Here is a 27,077-nt window from a genome sequence, read left to right as displayed (position 1 = left end):
CAGATTGCAGGGACCAGGGCAACAGTGAGGGAAAAGTGAGAGCGGGAACTGGGGGCCCAGCGAGTGGAAAGGCCATCGGGAACAGGGACTCCATAAGTGAAGAGCACCGCGGGCTCCACTGAGTGAAAAGGGAGAAAGAGTATATATAGTGACTCAGCGGTAGAGTTGCTGCCTTTCAGCACCAGAGACACGGGTTCAACCCTGACTATGGGTGCTGTCTGTACTGAGTTTGTACGTTCTCCCTGTGACCACATGGGTTTTCTCCGGGTGCTCAGGTTTCCTCCCACATGCAAATGACATACAGGTTCGTAGGTTAATTTGGCTTCGGGAAAAATTGTAAATTCCCTGGTATTTATGATAGAACTAGTGTACGGGGCATTAGATCGCTGGTCGGCGCGGACTCGGTGGGCCGAAGGGCCTGTTTCCGCGCTGTATCTCTGAACTAAACTGAGAATGTGGATTCCAGTGAACGGACAGGGAGCATGGGAACTGGGTGTCCAGTCAGTCACCCCACTGAGTCAGAAACCAAACCACCTAGATTTCCAAATAGTCATGTAACGTTTCATCAGCGTTTTGCTGTTGTTACAGTGTCTGTCCTGCCCAGCCCACTGCCATTGACGGTACCTGCTGAATGAGAAGGTTGCAGCTCTCCTGCAACAGGACTATGATACGAGCCGGGGTGTTGTAGTACTTAGATCTGGTCCAGACCAGGCACACCAGATGCATGAAGCAGCTGATCAAAGGCTTCAGCTCATTGAAGTCCGCATTCTCAATATCCTCGAAATGGCACTGGAGCGGCTTCAAGTGCAAATGGACATCCCTTGCTTCAGTCAGAGCTGGCAGGAGACAGTGACAAACACAAGTTACATGATGCTAAACCTTTTCAAGCAGACGTGGATGTATTGCGGTGAAAATTTACCAATTTTGAATTGCTCAGTTACATCTTCTTATCCAGCTGACCACAAACTCAAGTACTTAGCAAATCAACTCATAACCTGCAGCGAATTCACCCTATCTGCCTACATATGCACACACCTGGCAAATTCACCCTTCCAACTGAGGTGGACATTTACTATCTGCCTACATATGCACACACCTGGCAAATTCCAACACCTACTTTGTATGTAGAAAAACAGGAGAAAAGTATGCAGGTGAAAATAGCGATATAACTCCATTAAAGTATTAGGACATCATTTTAATATAGTTATTGCTGCAACTGTACACTCTGACATTTTGCTCTATCTACTGGGAAATCATTTGTATATCCCCTAGACATTATATTGGAAGAATATTCAGAGGAAGGGAAGTGAAAGAGCAAAGCACATATCAATGGTACATAAACCGATCAGCCAAAACATTAGACCTGATGAGCCAAAACATTATGACCACTGACAGGCGAAGTGAATAACATTGATTATCTTGTTACAATGGCACCTGTCAAGGGGTGGAATATATTAGGCAGCAATTGAACAGTCAGTTGTTGAAGTTGATGCGTTGGATGCAGGAGAAATGGGCAGGAGTAAAGACCTGAGCGACTTTGACAAGGGCCAAATTGTTATGGCCAGACGACTGGGTCAGAGCATCTCTGAAACGGCAAGGCTTGTGGGGTGCTCCCGGTCAGCAGTGGTGAGTACCTACCGACAGTGGTCCGAGGAGGGACAAACCACAAACCGGCGACAGGGTGTTGGGCGCCCAAGGCTCATCGATGCGCGAGGGCAACGGAGGCTATCCCATCTGGTTCGAATCTGGCACAAGTCACGGAAGATTTTAATGGTGGTCACGGGAGGAATGTGACACAATACACAGTGCATCACACCCTGCTGCGTATGGGGCTGCACACGGAGGACCAACAGCATATTAGGCAGGTGGTCATAATGTTGTGGCTCATCAGGTCAAAAAGTTTTGTCTGATCGGTGTATAATAAAACTTGCTACTTATAGCATCTCTGGAGAGAAGGAATGGATGATGTTTTGGGTTGAGTTCCGACTTCAGACTTCTTCAGAGTCTGAAGAAGGGTCTTGTCCCGAAACGTCACCCATTCCTTCTCTCCGGAGATGCTGCCTGTCCCACTGAGGTACTCCAGCATTTTGTGTCTATCTTTGTTGTATAAGCAGCATCTTTAGTTCCTTCCCACACATTGCTATTTATATCCATGTTAATCCTTTTGACCAGAACCCAGGTCCATTAAGTAATATCACTGCCCTTAAACAAAAAGAAATAAAATACCACAAATAGTAATAAATAAACACTTGAAACACTCAACAGTAATTGTGGAGAGAGGAAAAGAAAGAGTTAATATTCTGGGTGAGAGCTGAGCAGATGAGGAGTCATTAAACTGAAACATTAACTGTGTTTCATTCTCCAGATATTGAGTCTTTCCATCATTCTGTATTTAACTCACTGAAATGGTTCTACAAAGTAATATCTACCCATCATCATATGATTCCTATCTTGCCTCCATTAATGTGACCAGAAAAGTGAAACTTAACTGCATAAAATAATGAATGTACAATATTGGAAATAAAAGAATAATTCACAGTGCGACTGACTTAATTGGAAAGTTTTTGATTTCCTGATTTATCTTACGAATTGGAGCTCATACCTGCAACAACATCACTGTACATGGTTTTGAACACTGGGAAGTAGCTGCTCTCCATCCTGTCCAGCAACTCCACCATCTTCCTCACTTTTCTTGACCTCAGCTGATCATAAATGCATTTCAAGTTACTGCACCTGAGGCAGATAGAAATGGTCAAAGAATAGGGATTAGTAAATACATCAGCGCAATGCATCTGAATGGCAGTACATTACAGGCAATGCGAGTGGTTAAATAGTCTTACAGAAACACAACTTCACTGCTCTCCAATTAAATGCAGGGGGTTTCAACAGTGGCAGCAATGTGCGACAATTAACCTGCTTATTCACAAAATGCTGGAGTAACTCAGCAGGTCAGTTAGTCTGACATCAGTGGTGGGGAAAATGCTGGAGTCAATTATAAAAGACGAAATTGCTGAGCATTTGGATAGCAGTAACGGGATCGTTCCGAGTCAGCATGGATTTACGAAGGGGAAATCATGCTTGACAAATCTACTGGAATTTTTTGAGGATGTAACTAGGAAAATTGACAAGGGAGAGTCAGTGGATGTGGTGTACCTCGACTTTCAGAAAGCCTTCGACAAGGTCCCACATAGGAGATTAGTGGGCAAAATTAGGGCACATGGTATTGGGGGTAGGGTACTGACATGGATAGAAAATTGGTTAACAGACAGAAAGCAAAGAGTGGGGATAAATGGGTCCCTTTCGGAATGGCAGGCAGTGACCAGTGGGGTACCGCAAGGTTCGGTGCTGGGACCCCAGCTATTTACGATATACATTAATGACTTAGACGAAGGGATTAAAAGTACCATTAGCAAATTTGCAGATGATACTAAGTTGGGGGGTAGTGTGAATTGTGAGGAAGATGCAATAAGGCTGCAGGGTGACCTGGACAGGTTGTGTGAGTGGGCGGATACATGGCAGATGCAGTTTAATGTAGATAAGTGTGAGGTTATTCACTTTGGAAGTAAGAATAGAAAGGCAGATTATTATCTGAATGGTGTCAAGTTAGGAGGAGGGGGAGTTCAACGAGATCTGGGTGTCCTAGTGCATCAGTCAATGAAAGGAAGCATGCAGGTTCAGCAGGCAGTGAAGAAAGCCAATGGAATGTTGGCCTTCGTAACAAGAGGAGTTGAGTATAGGAGCAAAGAGGTCCTTCTACAGTTGTACCGGGCCCTGGTGAGACCGCACCTGGAGAACTGTGTGCAGTTTTGGTCTCCAAATTTGAGGAAGGATATTCTTGCTATGGAGGGCGTGCAGCGTAGGTTCACTAGATTAATTCCCGGAATGGCGGGACTGTCGTATGTTGAAAGGCTGGAGCGATTGGGCTTGTATACACTGGAATTTAGAAGGATGAGGGGGGATCTTATTGAAACATATAAGATAATTAGGGGATTGGACACATTAGAGGCAGATAACATGTTCCCAATGTTGGGGGAGTCCAGAACAAGGGGCCACAGTTTGAGAATAAGGGGTAGGCCATTTAGAACGGAGATGAGGAAGAACTTTTTCAGTCAGAGGGTGGTGAAGGTGTGGAATTCTCTGCCTCAGAAGGCAGTGGAGGCCAGTTCGTTGGATGCTTTCAAGAGAGAGCTGGATAGAGCTCTTAAGGATAGCGGAGTGAGGGGGTATGGGGAGAAGGCAGGAACGGGGTACTGATTGATAGTGATCAGCCATGATCGCATTGAATGGCGGTGCTGGCTCGAAGGGCTGAATGGCCTACTCCTGCACCTATTGTCTATTGTCTATTGTCTATTGTCAGGCAGCATCTTGGGAGAGAAGGAATGGGTGACGTTTCGGGTCGAGACCCTTCTTCAGACTGACCTGCTGAGTTACTCCAGCATTTTGTGAATATATACCTTCGATTTGTACCAGCATCTGCAGTTATTTTCTTATATTAATGAACCTGCTTACATTGCCATTAGTTTTATAACCTCTTATGATGTTAAAACTTTTCAAACACAATGCGTTACCTTCCCAAATTACTCCTTTTAGCAATGCCTCCTTCCCAATGAGTGTTGGTACGTCAGATGAGTATGATCAATCTGGATTTTAGTTTCATTGCAACTTTTCTTCATGTTTGAGTCTTGTCTGCGAACATCAACCAATTGTTTTCCTCTCAGATTTCTGCCCGGTCACACAGGTAGTCTCACTAGCTAACAGTAGGGAGTGGATCCTTGCCTTCAGATTCACCAATCTGGGACAGCAAAAGTTTGTTTTCATGATCCAAACGCTTGCCCGAGATTGGAATGTGAATAGAACAGTATTTCTCCCTGTGGAAAATATTTACTGCTCGTTTTATTGGCCACATTTATGCAAAGCGAATGTTTTTCACTTGACATTAAAGTTCACTTTTGCTGGGTTTCTGATGTGGAAAATCATCCACACCAAAAATTAAAACAGTCAAAGTAACCCAGAAACAAATAGTTGAAGAATGACAAGAGGTAGCTCCACAACTGGAATAATCTCTGTGGCGCATCACTGACCCAAGATGGAAGGAGTTGGCATCAAGTAAAGCATCAGAACTTCCCAGGGTTACATTTAATTCATTAAACATCAGGTTGACTCTTGTAATTTCTTCTGGATTTGTTATATTTTGTAAAAGAAATATATGGATATAACTGTGGAAATAATACCAAAACTATGAAACTATGTTTTCTGGTGAATATTACATGGCAGAATTAAATAGGTTTATCTCTGCATAACTGGGGCAGCACGGTGGAGCAGTGGGGGGGGCTCGGTGGCACATTGGTAGAGTTGCTGCCTTACAATGTCAGAGATCCGGGTTCGATCCCGACTACGGGTGCTGTCTGTACAGAGTTTGTACGTTCTCCCTGTGACCGCGTGGGTTTTCTCCGAGATCTTCAGTCTCCTCACACACTCCAAAGACGTACATGTATATAGGTTAATTGGCTTGGTATAAATATAAAATTGTCCCCGGTGTGCGTTAGTGTGCGGGGATCGCTGGTCGGTCGGGACTCGGTGGGCCGAAGGAATCTCTAAACTAAACAGCGATACTCGCTATATCTCTAAATTAGTTCTGTGGGCTTGCACAAGTATTGTTGTTGGCTACAACCCAACAGTAGGATCATTGAATTCTCAGATTTCTGGTAATTTCTAACAACCCCCCCATACCTTCCACTTTCTCCCCCACGCCCCTTCTTGCTCCCTGTTCCTCCACCACCTCACCCCGAAGGTTCACACCTATTTCAACCTATGTCATTGGCAACTTCTAAAATTCAGAATATTACATAGAAATTAGAAGTAAAGACCGTAACTGATTTCCAACAAAAACAGATTTGAACAACCTCACTGGACAACTCTTCTATCTCAAATCAGCTCCACAAGGACCTTTACAAAGCCGGTCACATACTCTGGCCCTTGCAGCTCGGCTCCTCACCGGCTAAGCTGGCAGTCATTGGGTAAACTCACTGCGGGCATTGTCATCATGAAAACATAACATTGCAAACGGGTGCTTGTTAGGAAGCAACAAAACCAAATGCAGCAATTTATCCACTATAATACATGCTGACTCTGATCATTTTCTCAACGTGAACACAGCAAATTATGGCCAAACACTCCTCCACAAAAAATAATGCTTGTGAAGATTTTTTAAATATCACGTACAAAGAAAGAATTCCTTATTACAGTATTTTTGAGATTCTCAGGATTCTCATTCTACAGCACTTGCAGCGTCAGAGACCTGGGTTCGATCCCGATTATGGGTGTGCTGTCTGTACGGAGTTTGTACGTTCCCCCCGTGACCATGTGGGTTTTCTCCGAGATCTTTGGTTTCCCCCCACTCCAAAGACGTACAGGTTAATTGACTTGGTGTATGTGTAAATTGTCCCTAGTGCGTGTAGTGTAGTGTTAATAGAGTCATAGAGTGATACAGTGTGGAAACAGGCCTTTCGGCCCAACTTGCCCACACCAGCCAACAATGTCCCAGCTACACTAGTCCCACTTGCCTGCGCTTGGTCCATATCCCTCCAAACCTGTCCTATCCATGTACCTGTCTAACTGTTTCTTAAACAATGGGATAGTCCCAGCCTCAGCTACCTCCTCTGGCAGCTTGTTCCATACACCCACCACCCTTTGTGTGAAAACGATACCCCTCGGAACCCTATTAAATCTTTTCCCCTTCACCTTTCACCTGTCCTCTGGTCCTCGATTCCCCTACTCTAGGCAAGAGTGTGCATCTACCCGATCTATTCCTCTCATGATTTTGTATACCTCTATAAGATCTCCCCCTCATCCTCCTGCGCTCCATGGAATAGAGACCCAGCCTACTCAACCTCTCCCTATAGCTCACCCCCTCTAGTCCTGGCAACATCCTCGTAAATCATTTCTGAACTCTTTGAAGCTTGACAATATCTTTCCTATAACAAGGTGCCCAGAACTGAACACAATATTCTAAATGTGGTCTCACCAACGTCTTATACAACTGCAACATGACCTTCCAACGTCTTTACTCAATACTCTGACTGATGAAGGCCAAAGTGCCTAAAGCCTTTTTGACCACCTTATCTACCTGCGACTCGACCTTCAAGGAACCATGCACCTGCACACCTAGATCCCTCTGCCCTAATGTGCAGGGATCGCTGGTTGGTGCGGACCCGGTGGGCAGAAGGGTCTGTTTCCGCGCTGTATCTCTAAACTAAACAAATGTCTCTCCAAATCCAGGTAGTTTTGAAGGGATGGTACCTGTTTTTCCAGAACTCCAGTTCCACATTTGGGTTGGGATTGTGGCCAGCCAGCAAAGGTTCAGAAGAGTCTCTCTTGAGCACCTCGTTGATCTGGTGGCTCCAGTCAATTATCACAGATTCCACAGCGTGTGCCACCCCTTTATCCAGGCTGCTACCACTGCAAGGAGATCAGGGAAATGTATTAAATACAATATCGGAGATCATCCATTATCCCAAACACTGGATTTTTTTTAAGTGTTGCAAATTCTGTTAGATTGCAGTTGAGTTCCCCAGGAAATATTCCATACCCATTGGAATTTTTGTACAGGCTTCCAAACACCATGCTCCATCATTCCTGCCTGTACCAAACATATATATTTAGGACAATTTGTAAAATGTGTCTGCATTCCCAACCCACCCAACTGCCAGCCACCATACCATCCTGTGCCTAGCATTACCAAAAGGTAGCCATAAATACATGATTTATTCCCATCATCACTTTAGAAGCGGAAGTGGTACATACGAAGCAATTTTCTGATTGTGGCCATCACATCCCTTGGATTGTCCAGAATCTTGCAAATGGCGCCATAGAGAGTACACTTCATGCCCTCAGTGGCTCCAGTTAGAGTTGTAAATCTTTCCCAGAACCCAGGGTGTTGGACTAAGCCAGCGACACAGGCAACATCTCTGGAGAACATGGATAGGCAATGTTTCGGACGGGATATTTCTGCTGTTGGAAGAAGGGTCCAAACCCAATAAGTCACCCATCCACGTCCTCTAGATATGCTGCCTGACCCTCTGAGTTGCTCCAACACTTTGGGTTTTGCGTAAATTTCAAGCATCTGCAGTTCCTTGTGTCTGCAAATCTTTCCTAACTGAATAGCTAAAAGGTAGCAGGCATGTCAGGACACCAATTCGCTTGGCTTATCTTCCTGCTTTCCTTTGTCACAACGTGTGAAACATTCCCAGTGCCCTGCAGAGTGGACAATTGTCATCATTCAGCACTTTTGAAATTGCAGAATAAAAGGAAAGTGCAAAGTTGATGCGTTTTAATTTGACAGGACTGTTTGGATTCCAATAAAGATCCATCCAAACAATACTGCTAAAATGAAGGGTGCGGAGGAAAACTAAAAATAAATCAAATATATTGACAATAAATCAATCTGAATAAATCAAATCATTCTACTGGAGCCTGAACAACTGACCCAGGTTAGGAGACAGTGAAGTTTTATAATTTGCTCAGAAAAAAATATCGTCCTAACATTGTGGCATGCAATCTCAGTTTTGTTTAAGCATTAAGCTATTTTTCTTAAACTGTTATCTAATCTTAATGGAATTAAATGTCTTTGAATTAATCTTTATCAGAAGCACTTAATGGACACAAATTGCTTGAGAAACTCAGCAGATCAAGCAGCATTGCTGGAGGGCAGAGGCGGGAGGCACGGTGGCACAGCGCTGGCTGCCTTACAGTGCTTGCAGCGCCAGAGATCCAGGTTCGATCCTGACTACAGATGCTGTCGGTACGGAGTTTGTACATTCTCCTCGTGATCTGCGTGCATTTTCTCCAGGGCCTCCGGTTTTCTCTCACACTCCAAAGACGTACAGGTTTGTAGGCTAATTGGCTTGGTAAAAGTGTAAATTGTCCCTAGTGTTAGGATAGATCTTTTAGATTTAGAGATACAGCGTGGAAACAGGCCCTTCGGCCCACCTAGTCCGCACCGCCCAGCGATCCCCGCACATTAACACTATCCTACACACACTAGGGACAATTTTTACATTTACCCAGTCAATTAACCTACATACCTGTACGTCTTTGGAGTGTGGGAGGAAACCGAAGATCTCGGAAGAAAACCCACGCAGGTCACGGGGAGAACGTACAAACTCCGTACAGACAGCGCCCGTAGTCAGGATCAAACCTGAGTCTCCGGCGCTGCATTCGCTGTAAGGCAGCAACTCTACTGCTGCGCCACCGTGCCGCTTGTCAAGGATAGTGTGCAGGATGGTGTTAGTTTGCAGGGATTGCTGGTTGGCGTGTACTCGATGGGCCAAAGGACCTGTTTCCACGCTGTATCTCTAAACTAAACTAAACAGAGATAGGTGACATTTCTAATCGGGAGCTTTCTTCAGACCCGATCCAAAACATCATCTGTCCATGTTCTCCAGAGATGCTGCCCGGCCCACTGACTGTGTTTTATTTGTAATCAGTATCTGCAGTTCTTTGTGTCTACACTAAATGGGCTCAGTACATTCACTAGAAAGATCACAGTAATTAGATGAACTAGAGAGGATAGGCAGCTGAAGAGGATAGGCAGCAGAAGGATAGGAGACAACAAGGAGAATGAATCAACAGAAGCTAAAAAAGGACGGAAAACATCTTAAAAAGAGTTTAGTGATGTATGTAATGATGTTATTAACAAAGAGTTAGAACGAGTAGGTTAACCGAGGATGAGCGTTTGTCGGCACTGGGCCTGTACTCACTGGAGTTTAGAGGAATGAGGGGGGGGCCACATTGAAACATACAGAATAGTGAAAGGCTTGGATAGAGTGGATGTGGAGAGGATGTTTCCACTAGTGGGAGAGTCTAGGACTAGAGGTCATAGCCTCAGAATTAAAGGACGTTCTTTTAGGAATGAGATGCGGAGAGATTTCTTTCGTCAGAGGGTGGTGAATCTGCGGAATTCTTGGGCACAGAAGGCTGTGGAGGCCAAGTATGTGGATATTTTTAAGGCAGAGATAGATAGATTCTTGATTAGTGCAGGTGTCAGAGGTTATGGGGAGAAGGCAGGAGAATAACAACATAACATAACATAACAACACTTTATTGTCACTCGGCACAACACCGAGCGAAATTTCAGCAGTCACACAAAATACAGCAAAAAATAAAAGAACACAGGACACCCGACCCCAACACAAACATCCATCACAGTGACTCCAAACTCCCCTCACTGTGATGGAGGCAACAAAACTTCCCCTCTCTTCCCCCCGCACCCACGGACAGGCAGCTCGACCCCTACCGAGGCAAACGACACGCACAGCCCCCGCAAGGGGATGGAAGGCCCCCCGGCCGAGCCGCCCCGGGCACCGAAACGTCCCGCAGCCACACCGGGCGATGTTAAGTCCAACGGCCGAGCCACACCGGGCACTGATACGTCCCGCGGCCGCACCGGGCGATGTTAAGTCCAGCGGCCAAGCCACACCGGGCACTGAAACGTCCCGCAGCCGAGCCGCACCGGGCACTGAAACGTCCCGCAGCCACACCGGGCACTGAAACGTCCCGCTGCCGAGCCGCACCGGGCACTGAAACGTCCCGCAGCCACACCGGGCACTGAAACGTCCCGCAGCCACACCGGGCACTGAAACGTCCCGCAGCCACACCGGGCACTGAAACGTCCCGCAGCCACACCGGGCACTGAAACGTCCCGCAGCCACACCGGGCACTGAAACGTCCCGCAGCCACACCGGGCACTGAAACGTCCCGCAGCCACACCGGGCGATGTTAAGTCCAGCGGCCAAGCCACACCGGGCACTGAAACGTCCCGCACCCGAGCCGCACCGGGCACTGAAACGTCCCGCAGCCACACCGGGCGATGTTAAGTCCAGCGGCCGAGCCGCACCGGGCACTGAAATGTCCCGCGGCCGAGCCGCGCCTGCGATGTTAAGGCCCACAGCCGAGCCGCGCCCCGGGGAAGAGACCCAATAAAAGAAAGGTTTCCCCCCGCCCCCCCCCCACCACACATACACAGCCAAAAACAGAAACAAAAACCATCCCAACACCGACACAAACAAAAAAAAAAGAAAAAAAGACAACAGACTGCCAGAGAGCCGCAGCCGTTAGGGGTTAGGAGGGAGAGATAGATCAGCCATGATTGAATGGTGGAGTAGACTTGATGGGCCAAATGGCCTAATTCTACCCATATTCCTTATGACCTTATGACCTTAAAGCAAGTGGCCTTTTATTCAGAAACATTTTTAGATCAGTCCTTACTTTTTGCGCAAGTCAATAGCAGCTCTCTCTGCTCTGACTGGCAAAGGCAGCATTGTCTTGCCCTGGACTTGCCCCACAACTACATAGATACTGCTCTTTAGGCTGTGGACGTGGCGTACGACATCTTGGGACACAACCTGCGGCCAATGGCCGTGATTCCTGCTGTTGGTCAAAACCGGCACCACCACCTGGGGAGAACAACAGAGAGCACTGGTCAACGTAGAGCCGAGCACATCACCCACTATCCCATAGGTCATTGAAGATTTACATACATTTACTCTCTTCATACTTACAATTAGGTCATGGAGTGATACAGCATGGAAACAAACCCTTTGGCCCATCTTGCCCACACCGACCAACATGTCCCATCTACACTAGTCCCACCTGCTTGTGTTTGGCCCATATACCTTTAAATGTGACCTAATTGTTTCTTAAAACATCGCCATAGTCCCTGCCTCAACCAGCTACCCTGGCAGCTCGTTCCATACACCCACCACCCTTTGTGTGAAAACGTTACCCCTCAGGTTCCTATTAAGTCTTTCCCCTCACCTTAAACCTGTGTCACCTGGTTCTTGACTGCCCTCCTCTGGTTACAAGACACCGTGCATTCACCCTATTTCGCCCTATTTATTTCTCTCATGAATTTGTACACCTCTATAAGAACACAATCCTCAGCCTCTTGTGCTGCGTATTGCTGCCGTTCAGGAACATTTCATTCCAAAGAGGAAGAAAGATTCCAGGGGGAGAGTAAGAGGATTATGGCTGACAAGGGAGGTGACGGGCAACATAACAGCAAAGGGGAAGGCATATAACATTGCAAAGATTAGTGGGAAGACAGAGGATTGGGGTGTTTTTGAAAGAATGACAAAAGGCACCTAAAAGGACCACATGGAGAGAAAAGATAGCCAATAATATAAAAGAGGATAGCAAGAGTTTCTACGGATATATAAAGAATAAAAAAGAGGCAAGAGTGGATGTTGGGCCGCTGGAGAATGATGCAGGGGAAGCGATAACATGAAATCAAGAAATGGCAGAGGAATTTAATAACATTTTTGCATCAGTCTTCACAGTGGAAATGTACCTGCAATCCTAGAGAGTCAGGGGGTGGAAGTTAGTGGAGTGGCGATTACTAAGGAGAAGGTGCTAGGAAAACTGAAAGGTCTGAGGGTGGATAAGTCACCTGGACTGGATGGACTGCACCCCAGGGTTCTGAAGGAGATGGCGTCACAGAATGTGGAGGCATTAGTTGTAGGGTTGCCAACTGTCCCGTATTAGCCGGGACATCCCGTATTTTGGGCTAAATGGGTTTGTCCTGCACGGGACCGCATTTGTCCCGTATTAGGCCCGGGGGCGCTATAGGCCCAGACACCGTAGGCCCGGACACTGTAGGCCCGTGGGCAGCTGTAGGCCCGGACAGTGTAGGCTAACGGAGTGTGTTCGGGGAGCAGTGTCGAGTGAATTCGCCTAATGGAGGTTGCATAGCAACCCGCCTCCCGGCCCGGGCGGGCGGCCGCCATTGGTGGAGCGGGAGCATGTGGCTGCTGGCTGTGTGAGGTCACATGAGGCGCGGGTGGTGATGTCACCTTTTGTCCCTTATTTGGGAGTGAGAAAGTTGGCAATGCTAATTAGTTGTGATCTTTAAAGAATCACTAGAGTTTGGAGTGGTTCCTCAAGATTGGAAAATTACAAATATCACCCCGATGTACAAGAAAGGGAGCAAAGCAGAAGAGCGGAAAGTATAGGCCAATTAGGCTGACTTCGGTGGTTGGTAAGATTTTAGAGACAACTAGACCAAGTGGACCCGTTGGGCCCAAACCTCTCCTGCATTGGTGCAGCACCCTGTCCTCCCCCCTCCCCTCTCTCCTCAACCCCCCCTCCCTTCTCCCCCACTCCCCCCTTCCCCCTCCCTCCCTCCTCCCTCCTACCCTCCCCCTCCCCTCCTTTTAAACTTTAAAATGTGAATAACTTTAAAAATATAACACCGATTTCAATAAAACTACTTGCATTATCACTAAAGCGACAATGGTGAGTAAGGTGGGCCTAAAATTGTTGCGCTATCGTGTACCATTTTGGCTGAAGTTTAGTCACAAACAAGATAACAAACGAGTGTTTTAGTATATAGATTATAAAGGATAAAGACAATTATAAACTAAGTTACACAGTACTTAGTTCACGATAAAATAGGCCAAAGTCAGCATGGGTTTGTGAAGGGAAGATTTTGCCTGACGAATCTACAAGAGTTCTTTGAGGAAGTTAATGGCAGGACAGACAGAGGGGAGGTTGTATATGTTGTTTACCTAGATTTTCAGAAGGCCTTCGATGGGGTGCCGTACGTCAGGCTGCGAGGGATGATGAGAGCCCATGGTATTGAAGGAAAGATACTAGCATCGATAGCCTGCATACAATACTCCAGATGCTGCCTAACCCGTAGAGCTGCATCATAACTTCCTGACTCTGAGAGTCAATGCCCCTCGCAATAAACACACGCGTACCTACTATATGCCTTCTTCACCACCCTTTCTACTTGTGCTGACACCTCCAATGAGCTATGAACTTGGACTCCATGTCCCACTGCATGTCAATGCTGCCAAGGGTTTTGCCATTAACTGTACATTCTCTCTCTACATTCAACCTCCCAAAGTGCAAGATAGTCATAGAGTGATAGTATGGAAACAGGCCCTTCAGCCCAACTCGCCCACACCGGCCAACAATGTCCCAGCTACACTAGTCCCACTTGCCTGCGCTTGGTCCATAACCCTCCAAACCTGTCCTATCCATGTGCCTGTCTAATTGTTTCTTAAACAATGGGATAGTCCCAGCCTCAACTACCTCCTCTGGCAGCTTGTTCCATGCACCCATCACTCTTTGTGTGAAAAAGTTACCCCTCAGATTCCTATTAAATCTTTTCCCCTTCACCTTGAACCTATGTCCTCCGGTCCTCGATTCCCCTGCTCTGGGCAAAAGAATATGTGTATCTACCCGATCTATTCCTCTCATGATTTTGTATACCTCCATAAGATCTCCCCTCATCCTCCTACGCTCCATCTCATACTTGCTAGGGGTAAACTCCATCAGCCATTTCTCTGCCCATTTCGGCATCTGATCTATAACCCGCTGTGCTCTCTGATAGCCTTCCCCACTGCCTGCAACTTCTCCAAATTTGGTACCATCAGGATACTCACCATCCCATTCACATTAGACACAAAATGCTGGAGTAACTCAGCAGGTCAGGCAGCGTCTCAGTCTCAGTGGCGAGTGGAGTGCCGCAAGGCTCGGTGTTGGGGCCGCAACTGTTTATCATATATATTAATGATTTGGAAGAGGGAATTAGAAGCAACGCTAGCAAGTTTGCAGATGACACAAAGCTGGGTGGCAGTGTAAACTGTGAAGAGGATGTTAGGAGGTTGCAGGGTGACCTGGACAGGTTGAGTGAGTGGGCAGATGCGTGGCAGATGTAGTATAATATAGATAAATGTGAGGTTATCCACTTTGGCAGCAAAAACAAGGATTGTCTCAATGGTGTTAGGTTAGGTAAGGGGGAGGTGCAGCGAGACCTGGGTGTCCTTGTACACCAGTCACTGGAAGTTGGCGTGCAGGTACAGCAGGCAGTGAAGAAAGCTAATGGAATGTTGGCCTTCATAACAAGAGGATTTCAGTATAGGAGTAAAGAGTTTCTTCTGCAGTTGTATAGGGCCCTGGTAAGACCACATCTGGAGTATTGTGTACAGTTTTGGTCTCCTAATTTGAGGAAGGACATCCTTGTAATTGAGGCAGTGCAGCGTAGGTTCACGAGATTGATCCCTGTGATGGCCGGACTGTCATATGAGGAAAGATTGAAAAGACTGGGCTTGTATTCACTGGAGTTTAGAAGGATGGGAGGGGATCTTATAGAAACATATAAAATTATAAAAGGACTGGACAAGCTAGATGCAGGAAAAATGTTCCCAATGTTGGGCGAGTCCAGAACCAGGGGCTACAGTCTAAGAATAAAGGGGAGGCCATTTAAAACTGAGGTAAGAAAAAACGTTTTCACCCAGAGAGTTGTGAATTTGTGGAATTCTATGCCACAGAGGGCAGTGGAGGCCAAATCACTGGATGGATTTAAGAGAGAGTTAGATAGAGCTCTAGGGGCTAGTGGAATCAAGGGATATGGGGAGAAGGCAGGCACGGGTTATTGATTGGGGACGATCAGCCATGATCACAATGAATGGCGGTGATGGCTCGAAGGGCCGAATGGCCTCCTCTTGCACCTATTTTCTATGTTTCTATGTTTCTATGTTTCTAGGACATGTGGGAGATGTTTCAAGACCAGCTGATCAAAGTGCAGGATCAGCATGTTCCGGGAAGGAGGAAAGAAAAAGACAGCAAGGTAAGGGAACTGTGGATGACCAAGGAGGCTGTAAACTTGGTCAGAAAGAAAAAGGAGGTGTACATCCAGTTTAAGAAGGTGGCATTAGACGGGGCTTAGAAGGGATATAAAGCGAGTAGGAAAGAACACAAGCAGGCGATGACCCAGGCTACAAGGGGCATGAATATTTGTTATCACAATTTTTTTTAAATCTCCCTCCTAACAAATCAATCACTTGCACCTCCTCCAACCTAATTTATTGTATCTGCTGTTCCAGGTGTGGACTCCTATATATCGGCGAGACCAAGCCCAGGCTTGGCCATCGTTTCGCTGAACACCTCCGCTCAGTCCGCCTAAACCTATCTCATCTCCCTTTGCTAAACAGTTTAACTCCCCCTCCCATTCCCACACTGACCTTTCTGTCCTGGGCCTCCTCCATTGGTAGAGTGAGACCCAGCGCAAATTGGAGGAACAGCACCTCATATTTCGCTAGGGCAGCTTACACCCCAGCGGTATGAACATCGACCTCTCTAACTTCAAGTAATCCTTGCTTTCCCTCTTTCTCCCCCTTCCCAGTTCTCCAACCAGTCTGACTGTCTCGGATTACATTTTATCTCCGTTTGCTTTGTTGTTACCTTCTCCAAGCTAACAATGATCTATTCTACATGTTCCTTGATCTCCATTCCCTTTGTCCTGCTTTCACACCTTACACTTCCTTATCTATGTATCTCCCTGTCCCCCGAAGGATCTCGACCCGAAACGTCACCCCTTCCTTCTCTGCAGAGATGCTGCTGCTGCCTGTCCCGCTGAGTTACTTCAGCATTTTGTGTCCATCTAGGGTACAAATCATACTCTGTCTCTTGACTTGCTGCTTGACTTTTGCACTCAATGGGTTCGAATCAGGAAGCTTTTTCAGCGATATGTTGGCAGCCAAATATTTCAGGGCAATTATCACATTGCTGTCAATGAAGCAGCCTTTTTCAAAGCATTTGCTAAGCAACAGGAAACAAAGGTAACAATTCATTTAACCATTATAAACACAGTGTCATATAAACTGTCACTAAGCAGCTCAATTTGTACACAATGAGTAATGGCACCTGATATATTATAACTCCTCGATCCTCTCTTCCATATATCCCTTGTTCCAAATGATTTATGATGTTAACCAACACTAGGAATATCCTAATACACAATTTACCAAGCAACAGGACTCAAAACAAACTGGCAGCTACCCAGTTCTTTTGTTGGTTTAAAAAGCTTCGCATGGTAACATGATGACCAATTTTAAACCTGCTAATCCTGAAGCTTAAGGTGCAAAATTTTATCTCCATTGATTAATTTTGCAGATTTCTACCTTCTACCTAATGCTATCATTTTTTCTAGGTGCTTATTAAAGCAGAACAGATGCAATAACTTGTGGAATTCTCTGCCTCAGAAGGCAGTGGAGGCCAGTTCTCTGAATGCTTTCAAGAGAGAGCTAGATAGAGCTCTTAAGGAAGCGGAGTCAGGGGGTATGGGGAGAAGGCAGGAACGGGGTACTGATTGAGAATGATCAGCCATGATCACATTGAATGGTGGTGCTGGCTCGAAGGGCAGAATGGCCTACTCCTGCACCTATTGTCTATTGTCTATTGTCGTCCAGTGTAGTTCTTGTTTGCAGGGTTGGATATTATATGTCACAAAGCAATTCAACTGTGGAAGCATCACAAAAACAAGTCCCATCCACGTTTGCATTTTTCATTTTAAGACTTGTTAGATAATCGGTCGACAGCTTCGTAGCTCAGTGACTCTGGCATGAATTCTATTCACATCCCTGCTCACTCAGTCCTGTCTGGGATATCCCTTGTGTGTCTGGTCAAGGCCGCAATTAGTTCCATTGCTTTAATGAATTTATACAGAAATGCCCTTTCTTAAATTCCAAGAACTAGACAAAGTGTTCTGCTTTACAGTGAGTGGAGGTAGGGTTGCCAACTTCCTCGCTCCCAAATAAGGGACAAAAGGTGACATCACCGCCTGCGCCCCACATGACCTCACCCAGGCAGCGGCACGTGCTCCTGCTCCACCAATGGCGACCCCCTGGGCAGGGAGGCGGGTTGCTACGCAACCTCCATTAGGCAAAAAAACTCAACCCCGCTCTCCAAACACACTCCGTTAGCCTAAACTGTCCAGGCCTACAGTGGCCCTAGGGCCTGCAGCGGCCCCTGGGCCTACAGTGTCTGGGCCTACAGGGGCCCCGTGCCTAACACGGGACAAGGACAGTCCCGTACGGGACAAACAAACTTAGTTCAATATACGGGATGTCCAGGCTAATACGGAACAGTTGCCAACCCTAAATGGAGGCCATTATCTAAGTTGAAAAGCAGAGGTGAACAGATTTGCTTTCCAGTTCTGTTGAAGGGTCATCAGTCTGAAACACTAACTCTTTCAGTTTCTACGATGCTGCCTGGCCCCAAGGGCTTCCAGCTTTTTATGGTTTTATTATTGAAAGATGGAAGAGACGAAACAGACACAAAGCTGTCATTGCAAATCCTCATCTACACTGCTCTCCATAATGTTTGAGACAAAGACCCATCATTTATTTATTTGCCTCTGTACTCCACAATTTGACATTTGTAATAGAAAAAAATCACATGTGGTTAAAGTAGTGTAGGAAAATAACTGCACATGCTGGTACAAATGGAAGGTATCACAAAATGCTGGAGTAACTCAGCAGGTCAGGCAGCATCTCAGGAGAGAAGGAATGGGTGACGTTTGGGGTCGAGACGTCTGAAGTCTGAAGAAGGGTCTCGACCCGAAACGTCACCCATTCCTTCTCTCCTGAGATGTGCTTAAAGTACACATTGTCAGATTTTAATAAAGGCCATTTTTATACATTTTGGTTTCACCATGTAGAAATTACAGCAGTGTTTATACATAGTCCCCCCCCATTTCAGGGCACCATAATGTTTGGGACACAGCAATGTCATGTAAATATAAGTAGTCATGTTTAGCATTTTGTTGCATATCCTTTGCATGCAATGACTGCTTGAAGTCTGCGATTCATGGACATCACCAGTTGCTGGGTGTCTTCTCTGGTGATGCTCTGCCAGGCCTGTATTGCAGCCATCTTTAGCTTATGCTTGTTTTGGGGGCTAGTCCCCTTCAGTTTTCTCTTCAGCATATAAAAGGCATGCTCAATTGGGTTCAGATCGGGTGATTGACTTGGCCACTCAAGAATTGACCATTTTTTAACTTTGAAAAACTGCTTTGTTGCTTTAACAGTGTGTTTGGGATCATTGTCTTGCTGTAGAATGAACTGCCGGCCAATGAGTTTTGAAGCATTTGTTTGAACTTGAGCAGATAGGATGTGTCTATACACTTCCTATGCAATTCATTATGCTACTACCATCAGCAGTTGTATCATCAATGAAGATAAGTGAGCCAGTACCTTCAGCAGCCATACATGCCCAGACCATAACACCCCCACCACCGTGTTTCACAGATGAGGTGGTTTGTTTTGGATCTTTGGCAGTTCCTTCTCTCCTCCATAGTTTGCTCTTGCCATCACTGATGTAAGTTAATCTTCATCTCATCTGTCCACAAGAACTGTTGCCAGAACTGTGGTTGCTCTTTTAAGTACTGTAGATAACCATATTAGATAACCTCACTTATTATGCATGCTGCACATTCCGCATGTGATCCAGTCCGGATCTTCATCCCTACCTAGACTATGTAAGCTGTCTTACGCTGTCTCTCAGCAGACTAGACACTGACTACGGAGACAATAGCATGTAATGTTTCCTCCGCTTGTGTGACAATAAAACTATGAGTTGTTACTCCCGTGTGTGGGTTTGATTCTAACAACACGGTGTCAGAAGTTTTGAACCTTTTCACTGCCTAGTTTGGTACCGATTTATTTGACCTAGTTTATTTCTGTTCGGTTTGTTATCTCGCTGTAGCTGCTACGTTTCGGAAGCCCGATCCGCTCATATTTGATGGAGACATCACTGAGCGCTGGCACATCTTCGAAGACTTTAACATATATATCCGTGCAGCCCATCATACTGCACCACCAGAAATTCGTGCATCTATCCTTCTCAACGTGGCTGGTACAGAAGCCATTCGACGTGCACACCGGTTCCACTGCGCTCCAGCCCAGTTACATGACGTGGGGGCAGAGGCCATCCCGGCAGAATCTATAGACGATCCAGCCCGCCTCATTAAAAAGTTCAGACAGCTGTGTGAGCTACGCACCAATCTCGGAATAGAGCGCCACAGATTTTCTGCGCACAGCCAGATGCAAGGTGAGCCAGTCGAAGCCTATATCAGCTCTTTAAAACATATTGCTAGCCAATGCGCATTCGAAAACTTGTGCGACAGTCTCATTCGTGACAGACTGGTATATGGTAGTCTTAATGACAAGGTGCGGGATGAACATCTATGTGATGCTGACCTCACACTGAAAAGGGCCACAAAGCTGTAACTCCTGCTTCCCTACACAGCAAATGCTTTGATACTGTCCATGGGGGACACCCAGGCACAGTGACAACTATTCTAAGGGCGAACAGCATGTTCTTCTGGCTTGGAATAACTGATTATATACGTGAGAAGGTAGAGTCATGCGCAGTGTGCAACAGCTTAGCCCCTCACCAACCAAAGCAACCACTTCTCTCACACCCAGTTCCTGACTTCCCTTGGTCCACCGTAGCAACCGGCATTATTGATTGGCACGGCAAGCCATACATGGTCTTAGTCGACTCGTACTCCGGATGGTTTGAGATTGATCTACTCCCGAGCCCCACCTCCGCAGCAGTAACCCAGAAACTGGCACGCCACTTCTCTGTCCACGGGGCTCCCTATCAGTTACTTTCCGACAACGGCAGTCAGTTTACCAGCCAACACTTCAGAGACTTTGCTACACGCTGGGACTTTCGTCATATCACCAGCAGCCCTGAGTGCCCACAGTCGAACGGGCTGGCTGAACGTGCTGTCAGGAGCGCCAAACAGCTGATGGAACGATCCCACAGAGCAGGATCTGACGTTTTCCTTGACTTGCTCAACCTGCACAACATCTCCCGTGATCCGATACTGGGTTCACCCGCCCAACGCCTGACGTCACGACAGACCCGGGCCACACTACCTGTTGCGAAACAGACTTTGGAGCCGCAGGTTCGAACTCCATCCGAAATCCATTCCAAGCTGCAACAAAAACGAGACACTCAAAGACGGCTGGGAAGGCGGGTGGATGAAGGCTGCAGTGGGCAGGTGCTACAGATGGGAAGGTAGACGCTCCCACCCCCACGAGTCTGGGGCAGATGAGGCTCGTCAGCCTGGGAAGGCAGTCCATCTAGGAGAGGGAACACTCTGATCTAAAACCTCCACTGCCTTGTGGCCATGTCCAGTCATGGAAAATGCTCCAGTTGTAAACCTCAAGAACAATCCGGAGTCGGAGTCCCTCAGGCAGTTGGTCGTTGTCTACAACCTCGTTCTGGCAGCTCCTGCGACGGCGCTGGTGCCAAACTGTAATGGCTCTGCTGTTCCATTGGATGGATCAGCGACGTGGAGAGGACGGGCAACAGCACGTGCAACAGCCTGTCCTTCATATGACATCGCCCAGGCTTGCATCCGACCCACACATCCACGCTGCTCTAGCCGAGGTTTGGAGCAAGCAGCCAACAACCAGGATGCATCACTCATGGTCAGCCATGACCAAGAGGGGCCTTAGACCTAGACTTAGACTCCAGACCTGGTCTCACCAGGGCCCTGTACAACTGCAGTAAGACCTCCATGCTCCGAAACTCAAATCCTCTCGCTATGAAGGCCAACAAGCCAACATAGGTTTAGAAGGTCTGAAGAAGGGTCTCGACCCGAAACGTCACCCATTCCTTCTCTCCAGAGATGCTGCTTGTCCCACTGAGTTACTCCAGCATTTTGTATCTATCTTCAACATAGTTTTAGACATGGCACAGATAATGCAATAATAAAGAAAGTAAATGCATAACATGCATGTAGTCGTGATATGTAACTAAAATGTCAAGACTCCTATACAGTGAAGTGCAGTAACACTTGTGTCAAGTGTTCTCAATGAGATTCTCAATCTTGTTCTCAATTATATAAGAAACGAAATGAAATGGTTTGGCCTCGATAAAAACATTTATATAAAAGTGAATTAATTTGCCTTAATTCTCAATCAAGTTCTTGAGGAAGTCACAAAGTGTCCTTCTTCAGCAAAAACATGCAAGAGATAAAGTATCTTAACACCAACTTTGAGAGTTTTAAAAACATTTTAGAGAAAAAGAGGCCTGAGGGTGAAATGGAAAATAATGAGTGAACCAGACAACAATACAGTAAGCCTTGACGTAATAGAGTAAGCAGGGGCATTTACAACATCAAAGTCACCACAGAAGGAACAAACATAAGAAACTATGCAAGGCTACTGACTCGAAGGAAGAGTATCAAGGCCTGAAGAGTGAGTCATATTACGTTTTCGTGCATTGAACTTCAGAAGAGTAACTGCAAATATATACAGAGACCCCCTGGGTTACTGATCACCTGACTTACAGAAACCTGACTACGCGATTCTCTGATACATTGCTAAAGCATTTCTCAAGATAGTAATATCTTGAATTATTTATTGTCTATTAATATTTATAATAATAATATGTTTAATGGTATTTACTAATGAATGGATACAGTTACATATTACATTACTTCAGTTAAGGATATTATGGGGTGAATATTCAATGAAATGAGAGAATTACAGCAAGTGTATGTAGTGCAATATGATCTGGGTAACTTTGGAAAACAGATTTTTTTGCCTTACGGAGAAATCAGCTTATGCATAGTTCTTGGGATCAAAAATGGCTTGCTTCCACTTTAGTTCTCCTGCGGTGACTGATGTGGCCAATGTGGGTACCATAGACATTTGCCACAAATGGGGAATGTGATTGGTAAGGGGAAAGGTAGATGATCTATTTCAACTGCTGTTCATGCTGGGCTGCAGGGTGATCCTGATAGATGGCCCCAAAGCACTGAGTACCAGCCTGAATGCTTCTTCTCCTGACGGAGCAGTCATGAGCTAACGATTCCCAGGAGTTAGTGGGAATTTCTTCAAAGATGCTTAAAACATATCCCCAAACCGTTTACTCTGTAACCTGGCAAAATCTTCCCATGACAGAACTTTGGAATGGAATATCTCTTTCTGGACTCTTGGTGTAGGACAGGCAAGTGAAGTGACCTGTTCAATAACATTAGCTGAACGTAGGTATAGCCTCAATACTGGAGATATCACAAAAGCGGGTCAGGCAGCATCTCTGGAGAGAAGGATTGTGTGACGTTTCGTGTCGAGACCCTTCTTCAGACTGATGTCAGGGGGGGCGGGACAAAGAAAGGATATAGGTGGAGACAGGAAGACAGTGGGAGAACTGGGAAGGGGGAGGGGAAGAGAGGGACAGAGGAACTATCTAAAGTTAGAGAAGTCAATGTTCATACCGCTGGGCTGCAAGCTGCCCGAGCAAAATATGAGGTGCTGTTCCTCCAATTTGCGGCGGGCCTCACTATGACACTGGAGGAGGCCCATGACAGAAAGGTCAGACTGGGAGTGGGAGGGGGAGTTGAAGTGCTCAGCCACCGGGAGATCAGGTTGGTTAAGGCGGACCAAGCGAAGTTGTTGAGCGAAACGCCGAGCCTGCGTTTGGTTTCGCTAATGTAGAGAAGTTGACATCTGGAACAGCGGATACAATAGATGAGGTTGGAGGAGGTGCAGGTGAACCTCTGCCTCACCTGGAAAGACTGTTTGGGTCCTTCGATGGAGTCGAGGGGGGAGGTAAAGGGACAGGTGTTGCATCTCCTGCAGTTGCAGGGGAAAGTGCCTGGGGAGGGGGTGGTTTGGGTGGGAAGGGACGAGTGGACCAGGAAGTTACGGAGGGAACGGTCTCTGCGGAAAGCAGAAAGGGGAGGGGATGGGAAGATGTGGCCAGTAGTGGGATCCCGTTGGAAGTGACGGAAATGTTGGAGGATAATTTGTTGGATACGTTGGCTGATGGGGTGGAAGGTGAGGACAAGGGGGATTCTGTCCTTGTTACGAATGGGGGGAGGGGGAGCAAGAGCAGAGCTGCGGGATATAGAGGAGGCCCTAGTGAGAGCCTCATCTATAATGGAACAGGGGAAGCCCCATTTCCTAAAGAATGAGTTCATCTCTGATGCCCTAATGTGAAACACCTCATCCTGGGCACAGATGCGGCATAGACGGAGGAATCGGGAGTAGGGGATAGACTTTTTGCAGGAGACAGGGTGGGAAGAAGTGTAGTCCAGATAGCTGTGCGAGTTGGTGGGCTTGTAGTAAATGTCCGTCACTAGTCTGTCTCCTGTGATGGAGATGGTGAGGTCCAGAAACGGGAGGGAGATGTCGGAAATGGTCCAAGTATATTTAAGAGCAGGATGGTCTTAAGTCAGTGAGCTCTGCATGGGTACAAGAGGTAGCACCAATGCAGTCGTCGATGTAGCGGAGGTAGAGTTCGGGGATGGGGCCGGTGTACGTCTGGAACAAGGATTGTTCGACGTACTCGACAAATAGGCAGGCGTAGCTAGGGCCCATGCGAGTGCCCATAGCTACGCCTCTGGTTTGGAGGAAGTGGGAGGAGTCAAAGAAGAAGTTGTTGAGATTAAGAACCAGCTCTGCCAGGCGGAGGAGTTAGTAGATGGAGATTGGCTGGTTCTACGGTCGAGGAAGAAACGGAGGGCTTCAAGACCATCCTTGTGGGGGATGGAAGTGTAGAGTGACTGGACATCCATGGTAAAGATGAGGGAGTGGGGGCCTGGAAACCGGAAGTTATTGAGGAGACGGAGTGCATGTGAGGTGTCTTGGATGTAGGTGGGGAGGGATTTGACCAGGGGGATAGGATGGAGTCGAGGTAGGTGGAAATTAATTTGGTTGGACATGAACAGGCAGAAACAATGGGTCTGGCAGGACTCTTCTGTTTGTGGATTTTAGGGAGAAGGTAAAATCGTGCGGGGCTGGGGAACGATAAGGTTGGAGGCATTAGAGGGAAGAGGGCAGGAATTGGTGAGATCAGTCATGGTGTTAGTGATTAAGGTCTACGACCTCAATACTGGAGATGTTGGTAGGGCTTCACTCGTTCTACCAGGTGTTAACATTAGTTTAGTTTAGTTTAGTTTAGATACAGCGCGGAAACAGGCCCTTTCGGCCCACGCTAACCAGCGATACCCGCACATTAACACTAACCTATACCCACTAGGGACAATCTTTACAGTTACCAAGCCACTTAACCTACCAACCTGTACGTCTTTGGAGAGTGGGAGGAAACCGAAGATTTTGGAGAAAACCCACACAGGCCACGGGGAGAAAGTACAAACTCCGTACAGACAGCACCCGTAGTCGGGATCAAACCTGGGTCTCCGGGCGCTGCATTCGCTGTAAGGCAGCAACTCTACCGCTGCGCCACCGTGATGCCCTAACATCCTTCCCATGCTTTCAGATGCCTGCTGTACATAATCCAGAATCAGAAGCATGTGAGATGGCCGGGATTAATGCTGTACAATTGACCATGGGCTGAGGTTCAGAGATTCTTTTCCACAATTGGCCAAAGACGCAGTGAATGAAGGCGGCGGTGAGTTTTATCATCAGTGTCTGCATTTGTAGTGGCGCGGCTTCCAAGATATGGGATATGGTTCTCATTTTCCAGGGTCTCGCCAGGAACCTTTATTATCGTTCGATTGTCAACGTTCCTGAATCCTCAGAGGGCGAGCTGGAGGACACAGACACCACTTGTGTCTGCACATGCCCAGTGACCGAGCTCCATGCAGTCATTGATGTTTTGAGGCCAGTGCCATAATTTACTTTGGTCAACTCATTAATTAAATTAAATAGGAGCTATCAGTGAGGATGGCGTGACTAAAGCAATATTCCACATATATGGACCCACAAAGTGACTCTCCCCTCATTATCATTTACTGAACTATAACAATCTAATCAACCAGGTCACCCTTCCCTTCTTTTTTGATCTCTCTCCTTTTCATCCTTTGAAAATATTCATTGTTTGACAAGCAAGTTTGTGGAGACACCTATGTATCACGAACCTCCAACTTGCAGGCAAGACCAAAATGCATGCGAACTAAAAGAACACTTCTATAACACTTGAAGCCTGGTTAGTTTTTCCCTTTCCAAGCAGAGGCTAAATGTTACAAACTTTACTGCCGAAACCAGTCAACTGGGCAGGGACAAGGCATTGAACCCACAATATTCACCAGGTAACCTTGGGGATGATTGTAAATGCCTTTCTTCCTGGCTTTGCAATCTGAAGAAGGGTCTTGACCCTAAACGTCACCCATTCCTTCTCTCCAGAGATGCTGCCTCTCCCGCTGAGTTACTCCAGCTTTTTGTGTCTATTTTCACAAGGAACATTGTGTAGGGATTAGTGAGATCCTGCTGTTCCGTGATGGGGTGCGATCTGCAAATGAGAGTTCAACTGTAGAGGGTATCATGGGCAAGTTTAAACCTGCCTTCAACACTTCTGCTTTAAAAGCAAGACCACTGCATCGTAAATAAATGAACACTGAATTATTCATCACCTCTGACCCAAGAACTTCAAGGGTTATAAATAAACAGATTATTTCACTGGTGCACTGGTTAGTATGCTGTACTAATTTATCAGATGCAATGGATATAAATACAAGGTGAGACCTTTTTATGTGGTCTTTAAGTCTGGCTGCAATGAACTTTGATTTAAGGTCTCCCGTTAAATATATTACAGGTTCAGGTCAAAGACTGAGCGAAGTTAGAGTACACCATGACAGGAGTACAAGATATGTACGGTCTAGGGTTGCCAACTGTTCCGTATTAGCCGGGACATCCTGTATTTTGGGCTAAATTGGTTTGCCCCGTACGAGACCGCCCTTGTCCCGTATTAGGCCCAGGGGGCGCTGTAGGCCCGGACGCTGTAGGCCCGGACAGTGTAGGCCCGGACAGTGTAGGCCCGGACAGTGTAGGCCCGGACAGTGTAGCTCCCGACACTGTAGGCCCGGACAGTGTAGGTCCGGACAGTGTAGCTCCGGAGGCCCGGGCACCGCCTAACGGAGGTTGCGTAGCAACCTGCCTCCCGGCCCGGGCGACCGCCATTGGTGGAGCGGGAGCACGTGACCGTTGGCTGGGTGAGGTCACATGGGGCGCAGGGTGGTGACATCACCTTGTTCCGCATTTGGGAGTGAGATAGTTGGCAACCCTAGCACGGTCATACTACACTCATCTCTATATTATCATTTCAATGGGGGGAAAATATAATTGAATGGCATTCCCAGAGCACTGGAATAACAACCAAATGTGAATAAATGCAGAATTTGACAGCATTTATTACAAAAAAGACTACTTCTAACTCTGGTAACGAATAAAACAATATAATGCTCTAAATGGTATACATGTTAATTAAAAGCAAAATCTGAGCTACTCTACCATCTCAAACCTGCAAAC

General features: G+C 46.7%; 1 protein-coding gene across 1 annotated transcript in view; it reads right to left on the bottom strand.

The window, feature by feature from the left end:
* Positions 1 to 11,371, bottom strand: part of dnah9 (dynein, axonemal, heavy chain 9) — a 467,621-nt gene extending 456,250 nt beyond the window's left edge. The window contains exons 1-4 of the mRNA XM_078400937.1: positions 11,266 to 11,371; positions 7,300 to 7,458; positions 2,603 to 2,733; positions 625 to 836 (exon numbers count right to left, since the gene is read on the bottom strand). Coding sequence (XP_078257063.1) covers positions 625 to 836; positions 2,603 to 2,733; positions 7,300 to 7,458; positions 11,266 to 11,318 — 555 coding nt within the window. The 5' untranslated portion in view covers positions 11,319 to 11,371. The remainder of the gene's footprint in view (positions 1 to 624; positions 837 to 2,602; positions 2,734 to 7,299; positions 7,459 to 11,265) is intronic.
* Between the last annotated feature and the right edge of the window lie 15,706 nt (positions 11,372 to 27,077).

This window comes from Rhinoraja longicauda, chromosome 6, assembly GCF_053455715.1.
Source record: "Rhinoraja longicauda isolate Sanriku21f chromosome 6, sRhiLon1.1, whole genome shotgun sequence".
Classification (NCBI taxonomy): Eukaryota; Metazoa; Chordata; class Chondrichthyes; order Rajiformes; family Arhynchobatidae; genus Rhinoraja; species Rhinoraja longicauda.
The sequence above is the reverse complement of the archived record's forward strand: the minus strand, read 5'-3'. Positions and strand labels throughout refer to the sequence as shown.